This window comes from Rhinoderma darwinii, chromosome 7 (assembly GCF_050947455.1).
Source record: "Rhinoderma darwinii isolate aRhiDar2 chromosome 7, aRhiDar2.hap1, whole genome shotgun sequence".
NCBI classification, from domain to species: Eukaryota; Metazoa; Chordata; class Amphibia; order Anura; family Rhinodermatidae; genus Rhinoderma; species Rhinoderma darwinii.
The window spans coordinates 132,863,872-132,882,458 of record NC_134693.1 but is presented as its reverse complement, the minus strand read 5'-3'; the positions used below and the strand labels follow the sequence as shown (position 1 = coordinate 132,882,458).

The 18,587-nt window shown below is 42.5% G+C and overlaps 1 protein-coding gene across 2 annotated transcripts in view; it reads right to left on the bottom strand.

The window, feature by feature from the left end:
• Positions 1 to 941: 941 nt before the first annotated feature.
• CPNE9 (copine family member 9) overlaps positions 942 to 18,587 on the bottom strand; it is a 182,459-nt gene continuing 164,813 nt past the window's right edge. For both annotated transcript variants that reach the window (XM_075834077.1, XM_075834079.1), the window contains 3 exons: positions 16,738 to 16,795; positions 2,474 to 2,547; positions 942 to 1,615 (listed from right to left, as the gene is read on the bottom strand). In XM_075834077.1, coding sequence (XP_075690192.1) covers positions 1,433 to 1,615; positions 2,474 to 2,547; positions 16,738 to 16,795 — 315 coding nt within the window. In that variant the 3' untranslated portion in view covers positions 942 to 1,432. The remainder of the gene's footprint in view (positions 1,616 to 2,473; positions 2,548 to 16,737; positions 16,796 to 18,587) is intronic.

The following is an 18,587-nucleotide window of genomic DNA, read 5'->3' as shown; positions in this document are numbered from 1 at the left end:
AATGATAACTGTTCTATGCACCTCTCTGTAGTTGTCTTGTTCCCATTCTTTGCAACCATTGACTTTTCTCCAATCCACCTAAAAGAAAAAACGAAGCAACTGCGCAGACCTATGTGTCTCCATGGTTACAGACTACAAACAAAACCTGTGTGTAGTCTGATTCCGCAGTCATGTGTTACTCTGTCCCCTCTGGCCTCTGTTTCTGATAACCTACAGACAGTAGAAGAGGGAACAGACAGAATAGAGTAACACACGACTCTACAGGATCAGATTACACACTGGGTTTGTTTGTAGTCTGTAACTATAGAGATCCATAAGTCTGCTCAGGAGCTGTAGACCCAAAACGGTAAGATATTTTTAATCAACTATTTTTGAAGTTTCTACATTTTTTAATTTAGATGCTTTGGAAAAGTAAAAAAGATCTTTACTACATCCCGCTGATACTGCCCCCTATGTACACGAATATGGAGCTCTATTGGAGGAAGGAATCATCATATTGGTCTATTTGTTTGCGTTTTTCCCGATTTTAAAGTGGGTGCGGATAAAACAACAAGTAGCCAACAGCAAGTGACAGGGTAACATTGTCATGGGGTCAGGGTCAGCTTCCCTTATAGGTATGGTATGCCTGTGCCTATATGAGACCTTTCAAGGTGCGTTTCTGTCTTCGTGTACATAATAGGATTGTGTTTGCACCTTTAAGTGCATTTCTCCTTTAAAAAATAAAAATAAAAATGGCCGCCATATTAGTTGTCACGCAGCTTTTCCAGAAACAGTTCTAAGTAGGAATATGTCCCCTATTACAGTTCCTACTGGCGGTTGTGACCCAACTTTTTAAGATTTCAGCTGTGATATATCCCAACATTAACAGGCAATTTGACCGTTCAGGAATATAGGAATTTGCAAATAACGCGTTGAAATGGGACGGTAGCAGCAAATCACAATTTAGTTTAAAGGTTTATTTGTATATATCTGGAGACAGATGAGGATTACAGTATACAATTCCTCAGAAAGCACAAATGTACATATTCTGCATACGTTCAATTCTGAAAAAAAAAAAAAAAAGTTCTTAAATACTGTACAGCATTACCCAGCCAGCACTGCGTACCCTCAAAGTGCAAAAACTGCGGAACCCCCCCCAACTGCACATCCGACACTCCTGTCCGTCATCTTGGCCGGACCACCAGAAGGTTCTGCCCACTCAGTCCTATCGTTCCTATTGCAGGACCAGCGCTAATAACCCGGGGTAGAAACTCCAGACCGTATTGCATAACCCCTGGAGGATAGTTTATCAGAAATGTGATTAGCAGGCGTGTCCCAATAACTAAGTAGATGCTGGGAAGAGGATAATGGAGGTTCAAAGCTTTACCCTGTCTTTTAAAAATGGTAGGGGGGCGCCCCCATTCTGTATGGGATGGAACGGCATGGTCGGTGATCAGATGTGCGAGGGCAGGTTCTGGATGGGTGCGGAAGGCGGCAGTGGGCGGGGTTTGATCTCGCGGGACTTCATGTAGGAGAGGAACTGCTCTGGGATCTCGGCTAAGACATCCTTGGCAAGCCGGGCCATGCTGAGAACTTGGTTTCCGGAACGGTCCACATAGTCACGGAATGGCACAAACTGTAGAGGGAGAGAAACATACAGTGAGCAGGTGAGGAGGCCAGGTCAGGATTTGGAAGATGGAGCAAACCAACATTTTTCTCAGAGTCTCGCCTTTAGGGGTCATCAGTTATCATCCATTGCAAAATGGATCCATTGTATGTGTCTTGGATTCTGTAAAAACTGAATCCATTACGTCAGTGTGAACATAGACTAAGTTGGCATTGGGCACAAAAATAACATGGATCCAGAGGCGTAACTAAAAGCTCCTGGGTCCAAATGCAAAATCTGTAACAGGGCCCCCACCTACGTGGTGCCATTTATAATGCTGGTGTCGTCTTATGGGGCAGACAGGTTTTTAGGTCATCTTAGACATCAGGACAGGGTGCAACTATTACATCTGCAACCCCTATAGCTAGATCCCACATATTATACTAGGATGGAAGCAATTTTTGTAACTACAGTAAACAGCTCCTATGCAGACTTATGTGTCTCCATGGTTACAGACTACAAACAAACCCTATGTAGTCTGATCCTACACTCACGTTTTACTCTTCTCCCTCTGCCCTTTCTTCTACTGTCTAAAGCTTAACAATATGAGGAAGAATGAGAAGTGTAGAAAACCATGATCGCATCATCAGACTACACACACAGGTGGAAGAGAGTAACACAGGACTGCGGGATCAGACTACACAAGGTTTTTCTGTAGTCTGTAACCATGGAGATATAAGTTTACATCGGAGCTGTATACACAAAACGGTAGATGTTTTTAGATCAAAAATATGTGCAAAGTTGCTTCATTTTTTTAATTTTTTTTTTAATATGCACTGGAGCAATAAAAATAGTTTTCACCGGTCTACATAGCCTTTAATACTTTACCTGCACTATGTCTCTTTCTGCAAATCGGCCTCTGGAGGAAACGCGGACCTCATCTCCATCCAGTTCTTCCATTGCTGTGGACACAAACAAGACAAGACATCAGTATAAAGTCAAATGTATACAGATAGGTTGAGGTGTAACTTGAAGCTTTGGGGCCCCTATGGAAAAGGAAGAAGTAACATGGTCATTTGTATAACAAGATAGCTCCTTGTATTTATAACACTAGGCAATTATTAGTCATTCTGACTCAGCGTCGCCCACTTACAGAGCCAATGCTCTCTTATATTGCAGGTGGGCAACTGGACCCCCAGGCTGGCTTTACACATAGCAATGTGCCAATTGTACAAATGATTGGCTACACCCACTGCTACAGTCGGACGTCTGTGGTCGGATTATAGCTGAAATTGTCTCGGCCAATGGATGGCTTCCATTTAAATACATAGGGACTATAGCGGATCGCTGACTATAGATGACACAGCCAATGGTAAGCCAACTGGTAAGCTGTATACCAGCAATACCAACTGGTGCCCCCAGGGCTCACATGTGGCCCTCCATTACTTAGAAGAAATAATTTCTATTTGGTTCCTATAGTTGCTACTCCTGATAAGGGCAAAGTCTATATACTCCAGTAGTGTATATAATGCCCTATCTAGCCCTGATCGTTTTCGGCATATAAACCATTTTGCAATTTAGGTGTAGTGCCCCTTTAAGAAAGATAACGCACTAAGCCTAGGTAAATACTAATTATAAACAGCTCCGACCGGAAAACAAATCGTAGATCAGTATATGTGAAATAAGACGGGTCATTTCTATAGTAACAGTCTGAAAAGTCTGGAAAAATTGCACGGTGGTTACTCCGCTATAGATTTTCCCTCACAGAGGGGGATCTGCTGCCAGGCGACAATGTACGGACTGCAACCCGATGCTGCGTATAGCGTTCCTCGGAAAATGAAATGTACACAGGATTTGTTTGCAGGTGAGATGTGTAAGGGTTTTACAACAGATGACTGCGTTATAGGATGTATGAATGAGATGGAGACGGCAGGAGAAGACCGGAGGGTCCAACTATTCGGACAATTATTATTATTTATTTTACTATATTTTGCATTTATTTATGGTTTTTTGTTTTAATAATATTTTTGGAATTATAAGAAATCAGCACTTTTGTCTCAAAATTGCTCAACTGACATCATATTATTATTTGGTTGGGACTTTTACTGCTGTGACATATTCATGAGGTCTCGGGGCAGGGGGGTTGTGAGTCTTTTGGTCTGGTGGTCTAGGGCAGCGCCTAAAAAGGGAAGGTGTTAATGATATAGTCCCTGGTGGTCTAGGGCAGCGCCTAAATAGGGAAGGGTAAATGGTAAAGTCCCTAGTGGTCCATGGCAGTGCCTAAATAGTGAAGGGGTTAATGGTAAAGTCCCTGGTGGTCTAGGGCAGCACCTAAATAGTGAAAGGGGTTAATGGTAAAGTCCCTGGTGGTCTAGGGCAGCGCCTAAATAGTGAAGGGGTTAATGGTATAGTCCCTGGTGGTCTAGGGCAGCGCCTAAATAGTGAAGGGGTTAATGGTAAAGTCCCTGGTGGTCTAGGGCAGCACCTAAATAGTGAAAGGGGTTAATGGTAAAGTCCCTGGTGGTCTAGGGCAGCGCCTAAATAGTGAAGGGGTTAATGGTGAAGTCCCTGGTGGTCTAGAGCAGTGCCTAAGTAGTGAAGGGGTTAATGGTAAAGTCCCTGGTGGTCCAGGACAGTGAATGGCCACTCTGATTGCTCTGGGGTTTAGTCCTTAGGGGCCCCATATGAAATGAGGGCCCTGTCCAATTGCCCAGTTTGCCACTTTCTATAACCATCCCTGATTACTGATTACGTTGCCAACCATAACAAATGCGACCCGCAACAGTGGAAGTGGGAAGACGTCTGCATCAAAAGAATGCCTTGGGGCCGGCACATGAACCCCATAGACTTGTGTCGGCCATCCCACTTATGGTCTCAAAGCTCATTATAGTGTAAAGTAGACGTGCCCTATAAGACATCTCTAAAACATGCCAAAGTAAAAGGATAAATAAACTATGTGACCCCAGTCTTAGAGTTTTGCGCCCCTTCCACTAGGGCTGAGTGAAGCATTGTGGGAGCATCTGAATCAATAAGATCCAATGTCTTAATAAAGGCTTTTCTTCATAATAAAGGATGAAGTGAGATTAATATTGCACCAGCGCGGGGAGCGAGGCCTTCATACTGCTGTGTACATACATAATGTAGGTGACGAAGACACACAATGTGACACAGGCTTCATCCTGATCAGCGGCGCCTGAAACGTCTCAATAATGTAAACTTTCCCTCTCCTATGGGAACAATTAACAGAAAGAGATGAGTCAGTCACTTCTCACACGCGGACGACCCTGGAGATTCTCATCCCCGCTGGAAAAGATAATATATTGTGCCTCTTATAAATTATTTTATGCAAGAAGGGGCTAGAAGAAAATACGATAAGTTTTGTGCAGGAATTTTTGATGATGTATGAAAATCCATAATCAGGCAGCCTGTTGTATGGCAGTATATAGAGGCAGCTCCCACACTGCCAGGCACTGCAGGGGGACATAGCACTGTTCATCCTGAGCCTCCTGGTTCGTGAGTAGAACAACAGGCTAATCATAACTTTACACAGCAATACAGATTTACAGGACATTGATGCTACAGGAAAAGTTGATTGATCAGCACCAATGATCTTGGATGTCATTAATGAAAGAAGAATATGGAACAGCTGTCATCTGATTGCCTCTCTCTGCAAGGTGTAAATTCCACCTGCTATCATAGGCACATCTATCTATCTATCTATCTATCTATCTATCTATCTATCTATCTATCTATCTATCTATCTATCTATCTATCTCATATCTATCTATCTATCTATCTATCTCATATCGATCGATCGATCGATCAATCATCTATTGTCCTAAATAAAAAAGGTTTATTTTCGGTCTGGTAGATTCAGCTCTTTTAATCCGTTCTTGTTCACCGCTTTCAGTCTGTATACTTGTACCCGTATATTTGTGCGCTCCACCACGTCGTCTTTCATAACCTTTACAAACATGTAATTTTCTTTTAAATATTTTAGCTGTAATTTATGGTTTAGCAAATTCTAGAATCATGTCGGGATCACTAATATGTTATTTACCTACTAATTTGTGAGTGAACTTCATGAATCTGGGTCAGTGCCTGATGCTGAATACACAATTCTGTGTTGACTAATTCAATTTAAAAATAAATGATGTCACTTTCCTGCCGTCTACTTTGCTGCTGGAGATCAGGGATTTGCATGGAATATATACACATATGCGCTCTCATCCCTGAGAAGGAGGTTCGGGCTGATAGAGAAGCTGCACATTTAGATTTTATTGTTTCAGTAGGGCCAGATCAACCTCTGTGGGGACCCCTGGGTACAATATGTTTGGGGTCCTCCCCCAAAGTAATAATACCATCAAAGTCGTTGTCCCATCTGGACAACCCCCTTCCATATTTCCAATTAAGACACATGGATGTCGTAGTGGGAGGTTTCTTGCTAATTTTCCGATGGACTCTGCATTCATTTCAATAGACGTGATATAATACTACATTTTCTGGTGATATCAGCTGAACGCCGGGGATTAGAGAACCCGGACCTATGGGGATCAGATGATTGCTGGGGCACCTTCAATTTAGGAAGAAGGGGTTGTACAAAAGGGACAGCACCTTCAAACTAGCCAAATAATAGTGCTGTACTGTGTAAAACCAAGAGTCCCATACAGAGTTCAATTAGTAGTGCTTACAGTGCTCACATAAAAGTTCCATATTATGCCCATATAATACTGCCTTACCGTGCCTATATAATACTGCTTAAAAGTTCCCATATAATACTGCCATATAGTGCCTATATAATACTGCCTTAGGCCCCATGCACACCAACGTGCTTTTGCGGCCGCAATTCCCCCGAAAGTCCACGGGAGAATTGCGGCTCCATTAATTTCTATGGGGCCGTGCACACGACCGTGGTTTCCATGGTCTGTGCATGGCCCAGGAGCCCGGACTGCAGAAAGAACGGACATGTCTTATTACGGCCGTGTTCTGTGGTCCAGGCTCATAGAAAATAATGGATGCGGCCATGTGCACGGCCCGCGATTTGCGGGCGGCTCGCGGGTGACACTCCGCAGCTGGCCGACCTGAAAATCACGGCCGTGCACATGGCTACGGTCGTGTGCATGAGGCCTTATAGTGCCTATATCATACTGTCTTACAGTGCCTAAATAATGCTGCCATACAATTCCAATATAATACTGCCATAAAGTGCTCATAAAATACTGCCATACAGTGCCTATATAATTCTGCCATACAGGGCTCATATAATGCTGCGTTACAGTGCCTAGACAATACTGCCATACAGTGCTCATATAATACTGCCTAACAGTGCTCATATAATACTGCCTAACAGTGCTCATATAATACTGCCTAACAGTGCCTATATAATACTGCCTAACAGTGCTCATATAATACTGCCTAACAGTGCCTATATAATACTGCCTAACAGTGCTCATATAATACTGCCTAACAGTGCTCATATAATACTGCCATACAGTGCTCATATAATACTGCCATACAGTGCCTATAAAATACTGCCATACAGTGCTCATATAATACTGTCATACTGTGCCTATATATATATATATATATATATATATATATATATATATATATATCAAATACTGTGCCTATATAATGCTGCCATACAGTAGTTCTATAATACATCCATGTAGCAGTGCCTATATAATTCTGCCATAAAGTGCTCACATAATACTGCGTTAGTGCCTATACAATACGGCCTTACGGTGCTCATATAATACTGCCCAACAGTGCCTATATAATACTGCCATACAGTGCTCATATAATACTGCCATACAGTGCTCATATAATACTGCCATACAGTGCTCATATAATACTGCCATACAGTGCCCATATAATACTGCCATACAGTGCTCATATAATACTGCCATACAGTGCTCATATAATACTGCCATACAGTGCTCATATAATACTGCCATACAGTGCTCATATAATACTGTCATACAGTGCTCATATAATACTGCCATACAGTGCTCATATAATACTGCCATACAGTGCTCATATAATACTGCCATACAGTGCCCATATAATACTGCCATACAGTGCCCATATAATACTGCCATACAGTGCCCATATAATACTGCCCAACAGTGCTCATATAATACTGCCATACAGTGCTCATATAATACTGCCATACAGTGCTCATATAATACTGCCATACAGTGCCGATATAATACTGCCATACAGTGCTCATATAATACTGCCATACAGTGCCCATATAATACTGTCATACAGTGCTCATATAATACTGCCATACAGTGCTCATATAATACTGCCATACAGTGCTCATATAATACTGCCATACAGTGCTCATATAATACTGCCATACAGTGCCCATATAATACTGTCATACAGTGCTCATATAATACTGCCATACAGTGCTCATATAATACTGCCATACAGTGCTCATATAATACTGCCATACAGTGCCCATATAATACTGCCATACAGTGCCCATATAATACTGCCATACAGTGCCCATATAATACTGCCCAACAGTGCTCATATAATACTGCCATACAGTGCTCATATAATACTGCCATACAGTGCCCATATAATACTGCCCAACAGTGCTCATATAATACTGCCATACAGTGCCCATATAATACTGCCATACAGTGCCCATATAATACTGCCATACAGTGCCCATATAATACTGCCATACAGTGCCCATATAATACTGCCATACAGTGCCCATATAATACTGCCCAACAGTGCTCATATAATACTGCCATACAGTGCCCATATAATACTGTCATATAGTGCCTATATATATATATATATATATATATATATATATATTAAAAAATACGGCAAATATTGTGCCTATATAATGCTGCCATACAGTGCTCATATAATACATCCATGTAGAAGTATATTTTATATGGCATCTCCACACTTTACTACACCAAATATCCACTGTGTGTCTTTAAGTACAGCAGTAACCTACAGGATTTTGAATGCAGCTTTGGTTGTGACTGCAGCAGAATACACAATTTTATCAACATATGTCTCATGGGACTATAGAGTATATGGGCTAAGTCACCAGCAGGTGCGGTTTTTATTATTGGACTCCCCAGTAGCAATAGAAACTCCAATCAATATTAAATAGAACACAAGAGAAAACGGAGTCAGAAACTATTAAATAATATAAATTGCCAATGGCATAGAAAAATACAAATTTTATTGGACAGTACAAATAACATGATTAAAATTAGACTACAAATCAGAGGAAACTGTATATCTCCAATAGTATAGGAGGGGAACTCAGGTCACAATAGTAAGACAAATAACACTACAGACAATTCTATCAGTAATTCTGAGTAGTTGCGGTATAATAGATACAAAGAGAAGATTGGCTGCAAACATGCACAGTATTGCTACATATAACCAAAAGCAATATGTCTAATAGCAGGCAATGAGGAGTGAACACAGTGGTAAACAGAGAGAGTCTCCGTAAAATCAAGCCTGTTATCTAAGTCGTATTACAGGTATTTAAGGTTGCAGACAAATCAACGCTGGTACTGACCCATATGGTTCCACAGATGTAGTGACTCCCAGGTGTGGAGAGACCCCAACGGCTTTCTCAAGGGGCGTATAATACATCCATGTAGAAGTATATTTTATATGGCATCTCCACACTTTACTACACCAAATTTCCACTGTGTGTCTTTAAAGAGGCTCTGTCACCAGATTTTGCAACCCCTATCTGCTATTGCAGCAGATCGGCGCTGCAATGTAGATTACAGTAACGTTTTTATTTTTAAAAAACGAGCATTTTTGGCCAAGTTATGGCCATTTTTGTATTTATGCAAATGAGGCTTGCAAAAGTACAACTGGGCGTGTTGAAAAGTAAAAGTACAAGTGGGCGTGTATTATGTGCGTACATCGGGGCGTGTTTACTACTTTTACTAGCTGGGCTTTCTGACGAGAAGTATCATCCACTTCTCTTCAGAACGCCCAGCTTCTGGCAGTGCAGACACAGCCGTGTTCTCGAGAGATCACACTGTGTCGTCACTCACAGGTCCTGCATCCTGTCAGACGAGCCGGCACCAGAGGCTACAGATGATTCTGCAGCAGCATCAGCGTTTGCAGGTAAATCGATGTAGCTACTTACCTGCAAACGCTGATGCTGCTGCAGAATCAACTGTAGCCTCTGGTGCCGATGTGTCCTCGCTCGTCCGACACGATGCAGGACCTGTGAGTGACGTCACAGATCTGCACTGCCAGAAGCTGGGCGTTGTGAAGAGAAGTGGATGATACTTCTCGTCAGAACGCCCAGCTAGTAAAAGTAGTAAACACGCCCCGATGTACGCACATAATACACGCCCAGTTGTACTTTTACTTTTCAACACGCCCAGTTGTACTTTTGCAAGCCTCATTTGCATAAATACAAAAATGGTCATAACTTGGCCAAAAATGCTCGTTTTTTAAAAATAAAAACGTTACTGTAATCTACATTGCAGCGCCGATCTGCTGCAATAGCAGATAGGGGTTGCAAAATCTGGTGACAGAGCCTCTTTAAGTACAGCAGTAACCTACAGGATTTTGAATGCAGCTTTGGTTGTGACTGCAGCAGAATACACAATTTACCTGAGTGCCAGTATAAAATAAGTTTATTTTCTCAACATAACATGGAGATATAATCTGTTTTGACTTTTCTGGACATGAGTTGATAGTGAGTTGGATTAATCAACTTCAGATAAATGGATGCATGATATCTAATATATTCTTCTTCTTGTTGCTTGTCAGGTTATAAAGTAGTAACATAGATATAATAATATAATAAATTACTGTCACAGAATTAAGGAAGGAGAGTTGTAATGCCAACAAGGAACAATACACCATAGCCGTGGCCCATGCAGCTATGTGACCCATTAGAAAGAGGAACCCCGCTCAGACTAGCCCTAGCCCCCTTCCCTATGGGCTGTGTGAAGCTGCACAGGGTCCCGACTCCACCTCTATCCACAATCCCATAAAGTGAGGAGTAATGGCCCGAGGGTCACGCTAGCCCACTCTCCTTCAAGTACTAAAAAAGGAGTGGACGAGGGGGCAACAAGTGCAGGGGCTATCCTGTCCTGGGTTGGTAGGATGTGAACACTTGATACAGTATCAGTACCATTTTTCCTTCTGCCATGGGCCCCCTATGTTCTACATAAAATACTTGTAAAAATATCGAAATGCCTGTTCTTCCCTCGATCGAGTTCACCAACATTAACATCTACAGCCCCCAGATCTGTGGTACTGCAGACCCCAAAATACTGCAGAGGTAGGAGGGGGCTGGCAATTGGTGTAGGAATATTTTGGCAATAGACCCTAGCATTATGTGGTTTCTCACCTCCATCACAGGAACCCCACCGCTCACTGGATTCCCTTGGCTTCTCCAATGCTAAATGTGTCCTAGGACAATCTTATTTCCTGCATATCCCTCTGCTATAACTTTAAATATGTCCTCCTCTCCCCCGGCCTCCTTGTCCTGCTCTTGCTGTGGGCCACAAGTAACCTGTAGCCATGAGGCCCAGCGACATAATCCGCCAGAGCTGACAAATGGGGTTAAAGTTGCCTCTTTGATTTTGATGTTAAAACGGTAAATTACAATCTCATTCTGATAGGAAATGACTTGTATTTTGTAAAACGGTATAAAATCTTCCGATGCCCTTGGAAGTTTAATAACCCCCGTACGCTCTTTAAAATTGATGTCAGTAAATCTTCTCTCCGCCGTAATGTGATATATTTGACTTGGCGATCCTCTTTGATTACACTTTATCTGTCGCCTACAGAACTCCATTTTTTAATCCTTTTTTTTTATTATTCTTTTTTAAAGCAGAAGGGCAATTTGAAGAAATGTAATACAATGATCTGATCTAAAATAAACTCTTTAAGACGTCTTAGTTACATAGTTACATAGTTATTACGGTTGAAAAAAGACACATGTCCATCAAGTTCAACCAAGGGATGGGAAAGGGGAAGGGACAAATTTCTACACATAGGAGCTGATATTTTTTTGTTCTAGGAAATCATCTTTGCCTTTTTTGCAGCATCTCCTTCCTGTCCCTGCTGTGACGGCTCCTGCAGTGACTATTCCATAGATTCACCGCTCTTACAGTAAAGAAGGCTTCTCGCCTCTGCAGATTGAACCTTTTTTTCTCCAGACGGAGGGAGCGCCCCCTTGTTTTTTGAGGGGGTTTTACATGGAACAGGATTTCACCATATTTTTTCTATGTACCATTAATATATTTATATAATTTAATCATGTCCCCCCTTAATCGTCTCTTTTCAAGGCTAAATAGGTTTAGTTCTTTTAATCTTTCCTCATAACTTAGGCTCTCCATGCCCCTTATTAGCTTCGCTGCTCTTCTTTGTATTTTTTCCTCCTTTCTATGAACTGGAGCCCAGAACTGAACTGCATATTCTAGATGAGGCCTCACTAATGCTTTGTAAAGTGGTAATATTACATCCCTGTCCTGCGAGTCCATGCCTCTTTTAATACACGACAATATCTTGTTGGCCTTTGAAGCAGCTGATTGACATTGTGCTGTTATTTAGTTTATGATCTACAAGTACACCCAGATCCTTCTTAACAAGTGACTCCCCCAGTGTAGCTCCCCCTAGGACATATGATGCCTGTAGATTATTACACCCAGGTGCATAACTTTACATTTATCTACATTAAACTTCATTTGCCAAGTGGACGCCCAAACACTTAGTGTGTTTAAATCTGCTTGCAATTCACGAAGATCTTCCATAGACTGAACAATACTACATAGCTTGGTGTCATCTGAAAAAATAGAAATAGTGCTATTAATCCCATCCTCTATATCATTAAGTGATCAGAGAAGACAGAAGCAGCGATATATCATTAATGTCACGTTGGGTTTGTGGAACCACTGGGCCGTACTGCATTGGCAGCTGGCCAACAGGGTGCAGGTCACAGTCCATAGTTCATATAGTGTACCTGTGGCAGCTCGGACAGTAGCAAGGCAGACTCAGCTGGGACTAGGCAGCAGGTAGACGTCAGGCGTGGAGTAGCAGGACAGGCGTGGTATATAGCACAGCATGACTACAGCTCAGTACGACACTTGACCAGGATAGCACAGGATACAGGTACAGGGAACTGGAGATCATTTGCATAGACAAACTTTGAATACGACAAGCAACGCTCAGGCATTGCAGGGAGGGACACAGCCCTTCTTATAGCACAGGGTGCTCTGGGAGCAAGCAGCTCAATCTCCCACCTGCATGCGCTTTGGCTTCTTAAGTCTGGACTGAGCTTGCGAGCGCACCCTGGTGGTCACTGTGGAACAGGACAGCCGTATGTACAGACATCTCTGGAGAGAAGGACGTCGACTAGATGGAAGGAGTTCGTGGTCAGTGACCACGGACGTTACAATTAATAAATAAGTTGAATAATAGTGGTCCCAGCACAGAACCCTGGGGTACACCACTTCTAACCGGCGACCATTCAGAGTAGGAATCATTGACCACAACTATCTGGATACGGTCCTTGAGCCAATTCTCAATCCGATTACAAACGATACTTTCTAAACCTATAGTCCTTAATTTACCTATTAGATGTCTATGAGGGACAGTGTCAAATGCCTTTGCAAAGTCCAAAAACACTATATCCATAGCGGCCCCTCAGTCTAGGCTTCTGCTCACCTCTTCATAAAAAAAAATCAGGTTGGTTTGACAACTTCTGTCCTTAGCAAAACCTTGACATGAAAAAAACCCTACATCTGGCGTAAGGGAGCAGTAATGATTATTTTACACCGGCCAATATGGGCCGATCAACGAGCGCCAATCAACGAGGAAGCTCCTTGATCGGCGCTCGTTTTCTCCTTTTACAAGGAGCAATAATTAGTCATGTATGGGGACGAGCGATCGCTACTACACTCACTCGTCCCCATACATTTTCATCATGTTGGCAGCGGATCTCCCTGTTTACACAGAAAGATGAGCTGCCGACAACGATATAATTTATTATTGCATATACGATATGATCAGTCGATCAACGAGCGTTTGTTCATTCATCGGCTGATCATTTCCTTATTTACACAGGGCATATAAATGCTCATTTGCCTGAGCATTGGCCCGTGTAGAAGAGCCTTTAAGAAGCCCCCATACACACTATGTTGTTGGCAGATTTCCACTTTTCTGGCTCTAACACCAGATGGCTATACATGAAGACAATGCATCGCCACCCAGCAGCCGACATACTAATGTATGGCCAGCAGTCAAGGTTGGCAATGTTGCCGGAGGTTTGGATTTTGGCCCCATCACGACAATTTATGCACATCACTATGGGCCACATCTGTACCTAATATTGCACTAGAGCCACCACCCCACTTTACAGAGGTGCAAAATCTGTACCAGTACCCCCCCTCCACCTACCATGTGACATTGTAATACTGGTGTCTTCTTATGTGACAGAGGGGCATTTAGGTTCCTTGGACTTTACCTCTGTACCCCCTATAGCAACAGTCTCCAACCTATTATTCCTTGTGAACCACATTCAATTTTGAGTGATGGCCAGGAGCCACATTTAAGTAGAAAATGTTAACATATTAAACATAGAGAAACACAAAGTAACGAAATGTCAATTTGCAGGTAAATATTTCAGTTTGAAATTTAACACACTGGTATTCCACCCCCTCCCCCCCCCAAATTGGAACTTTTCTGTCTGTAATATTGTTAAAGGGTAACTAAACTTTCAAAAAACTTCTGACATGTTAGAAGTTTTGATCGGTGGAGGTCCGAGCACTGAGACTCCACTGATCGGAAAGCCAAGCAGTTGTTGTACGGGCCCATAGACTTTCTATTGAGCCTGTACACCAATTGCTCATCTTTCCGAGAAAAGTCGATCAGAAACAAAGCGGCACAGCACTGACACACCTGAGTGTATCTGCAGCTTCGTTTTAGCGATTGGTGGGGGTCTCAGTGCTCACTATGACATGTCAGAAGTTTTTTGAAACTTTAGTTACTCTTTAATGTGGATGTCATATTGTAGCAAGAGCATATGGTTATAACTAAGGGTATGTTCACACAGCAGCTTCCGTAACGGCTGAAATTATGGGGCTGTTTTCAGGAGAAAACAGCTCCGTAATTTCAGCCGTAACGGCATGTTGAGGCGCTTTTACGCTGCGTCCATTACGGATGTAATTGGAGCTGCTTTTCCATCGAGTCAATGGAAAACGGCTCCAATTACGTCTGAAGAAGTGACAGGCACTTCTTTGATGCGGGTGTCTTTTTTACGCGCCGCCTTTTGACAGCGGCGCTTAAAAAAAATGACCGTCTGCACAGAACATCGTAAGACCCATTCAAATGAATGGGCAGATGTTTGCCGACGCTAACGAGCCGCATTTTCGGACGTAATTCGGGGGTTAAAACGCCCGAATTATGTCCGTAAATAGGCCGTGTGAACATACCCTAAGGGTTCCTATGGTGAGCCACACTGCAGGGGGTTGCGAGCCACATGTGGCTCCCGAGCCACTGGTTAGGGACCACTGCCCTATAGATATAGTGCGCCCTCCTGCCACTTTATAACAACATGTTGCGTTTCCTCCTCTGGCATAGAACAAAAGGAAAGTTCTCAGAATTTATGTTCTTCATTTCACTGTTTATTCTCACTGGACATATTTTAGGATATTCTAAATTTGGCTGCAATGTGAAATCTTCCATTCAAGAAAAAACGTCTAATTACTTTGTTCATTGTGGATGAAATGACTTTGTACCAAACCTGAGAGTTTCAGCTGGGAATTTTGCTGTTATTTTCTTCTCCGGGCAAAGTGATACCTCAAGGGCAGCCGGATAGTGTCAAAAATTAACTGTTACTCGACTGCGTCTGCTAACAAGTGATGATCAGGAAATGACATAAAGGGTTACGGGCATCCTTAAATGTTCATTACTTAGAGGATACCTATTGCCAGCAATATTTGGAGACAGCAAAATTTTTTATGCACTTTTGCTAGGATATGCTATCAATGTCTAGTTGGTGGGAGTCCGATCCCTGGTTCCACCGATCCCTCGTTCCACCGATCCCTCGAATGAAGAGTCCTTACTATTCGGGCTGGTTATCAGGTTTACAATTATAGAAAATGTTCTCCGCTGTGAGCACTACTAGATCAATGCAGGTTTTCATTCTCTGGGTGTGGACAACAAGGTTTCTGTTTACTGAGAGCAACCAGAGATCTTGAAAATGGTGAACTCTTTGAAATTGTGAGGAATTGAAACATAAGGTATATTGTGAATTTGCAGGAATTTTCAATTTTTCAATAATCAAGCCTGACTTTCTTTACATTAAAGAGAACTTATCAGCTTTCCAATTCTTAAAGTAGCATTTTTCTTTCTCTGCATTGTGCCCTTCCTCTATTATTCCTCCGGGAAATGTATGAGTAAATGGGTGTAACCATTCCCTTTGTCAATAGTGCTTACTGATTGGATAGTATCAAAGTAAGTAGGGACACATTTTGCTGATAAGGGGAATGGTAACACCCATTTGTCAATTGATTCATACATTTCCAGGAGGAATAACAGAGGAAAAGCCCAAACAGATGCTCCAGAATAGTTTTATTTTATGGGGAATACAAGTATTTACTAAAACAGACATGTCCGCAGAACTGAAAGGTCCTCTTCGCTTAAATTGTCTGTCCAGTCTTATAATTGAACAGCCATTCTGGGCCCACATGTGGTATATTAATCATGGTGGGGGTCTGTTTCCCTGTTGATTGTCTTCCGACTTCAAAGATGAGCGGACGAGCAACGCTGGTGAGTCGCTAAGATTACCGCAGGGATGTAAGAGCTGAATATATACTACTCATATGTCATTATATGCAAAATGACTGTCACTTTAAGCCCTTATTCACACGACAGGGTTTCCCGACCAGGTGACGGCCGTTCATAAATCGGCTGTCATCCGGCTGCATTAGGAACAATAGACCCCTAACGGGGCTATTCACACGACCGATTTTTTGACGGCCCGGGAAACCTGGATATTTGCAAAGAGTGGTGCCCGATGCCGATTGCCAAGCAACAGTCGAATTACAAATGAATCAGAGGTAGCCGGTCACTGGTCCTGACTACTGCAGGCACGAGTAATGATAAAACAGGCAACTTACCATCAAACTCTGCGGGCCCGACTCCTACTATAATAATAGACAACGGTAACGATGAAGCCTAAAAAAAAAAAAAGAGTAGAAACTTTAAGAGAAATTCGAGGTCATAGTAAATATCACTCAGCACAACGCTCCCATTCAGTTGTTTCCGATGCTCCCATTCATCTCTAAGGGGGTAATGGCACTTACTGGTTCTGCTCTCGGGCCGAGAATGGGGTTTTGGGGTTCGGATGACCACATAAATACTTATGACCTGTCTGATTGGAAAGTCATCCCAACACATGCAAATATTGGTATATTTGCCTAATATAAAGGTACAACACCGAGCAAGAGTTGAAGGGAGCACTTTGTCTCAGGCGGTGCCCTTCCCTGACTGCAGGGGACAATTATAAATTGGGCATTATGTACATTATTGTGAGGCTGTCATTATGGGCATTATTATGAGGTTGGCATTATGGGTAATACTTTATTGCCTTTAGGGTATTGACACCCTATATGCCTTTTTCGGGTGCCAAAAGTTAAGACCATGATGTTTTGCTACAGGACACACGCAATCCAACTTCTCCTATCTTGCGCAGACCTTCCGGGCTAGGGGTTCTCATTTCCCCTCATTGTTGGTTGGAAGAAGAGCCATGTACACACTTGTCTTTACCTTGGGAGTCACATGCTGCCGTTAAAGGTTATGTCCACATTTTTTTATTGTACCAAATGTATCTAAAATTAAAAATCAAGCAACTTTGCAATAGATCTTGATTAAAAATGTTCTATTGTGTTGTTTCTACAGCTCCTATGCCGACCTTTGCATCTCCATGGTAACAGACTACAAATAAACCCTGTGTAGTCTGATCCCACAGTCACCCTCCTGATTTTTTCGTGCTAACCTACCGATGTAATTCCTCTCCTGGCAGTGTATGTCAGAGGTATATGTTGGGAGGATTTCTAAACATATACCCCTGAGGGAAGCCTTGCCACGGTAAAGGGCTTATAGAGGCATACACTGCCTATAGGCTCCCATGTTAAAAAAAAAAAACACTGTATACTGCATCGATTTCATACATTTGAAAAGAAGGTATACCGACATGTACCAGACTGACGCATGCAAAAGGATAATCTTTTGGCATCCATTGGGTGAATTGGACACTATGAAGAAATTCTGAGTTGCAGAAAGTACAATGTGCAATGTGAATACATCCTAAAACTTTTAATTTAGGCAGTAAAATGTTTCAAAAAAGGCAATTTTTAGCCAATAAGTTAAAAAAGGATAAAGCTGAAACTGCAGGCCATAATTAGAAAACCCTGAAGTTCTTCCGGTCTCTTGACCAGAATAACGAGGTCTTTTATGACGGATCCCCTTGATGTCGCGCTGTACGGTACGGGCAAACTCCGAGTGCAGTAAGCTTCTCCCTGCTCGTGAATTCTTCTTTGTCGGCTTCGCTCGGGAACACAGAGCCTCTCTTCTACAGAGCCGCCCTCTCTCTCACTCTACAGGATTATTATTAACCTTCCTCCGATTTAATTGGAATTAATGTCAAATCTTCATTAAGCCAGATTTTCATCAGCGGCAAGAAAGTTTTTTTTTTCTAATTTCCTAGCCTACTGGGAGGCTGGTGTTGTGTGCGCTGGTTTTCAGATACTAATTGCCATTCTCCGCTCCCTCCTACATGGCCCAGAGGATATATGCTATTATTCAGCCTCCCCTAATTTCTCTCCGATGAGCAGTACCCGCTGCCCGCTGCCCTCCGTCCGCGGACTTTGCTTCCCTGTTCTGCGCCTTTTATTGCTTAGAGCAAATCCTTTTAATGAAGCCATTGGCTCCACTTGACAACGTATTCCCAATGGCCGGATATAGTTTA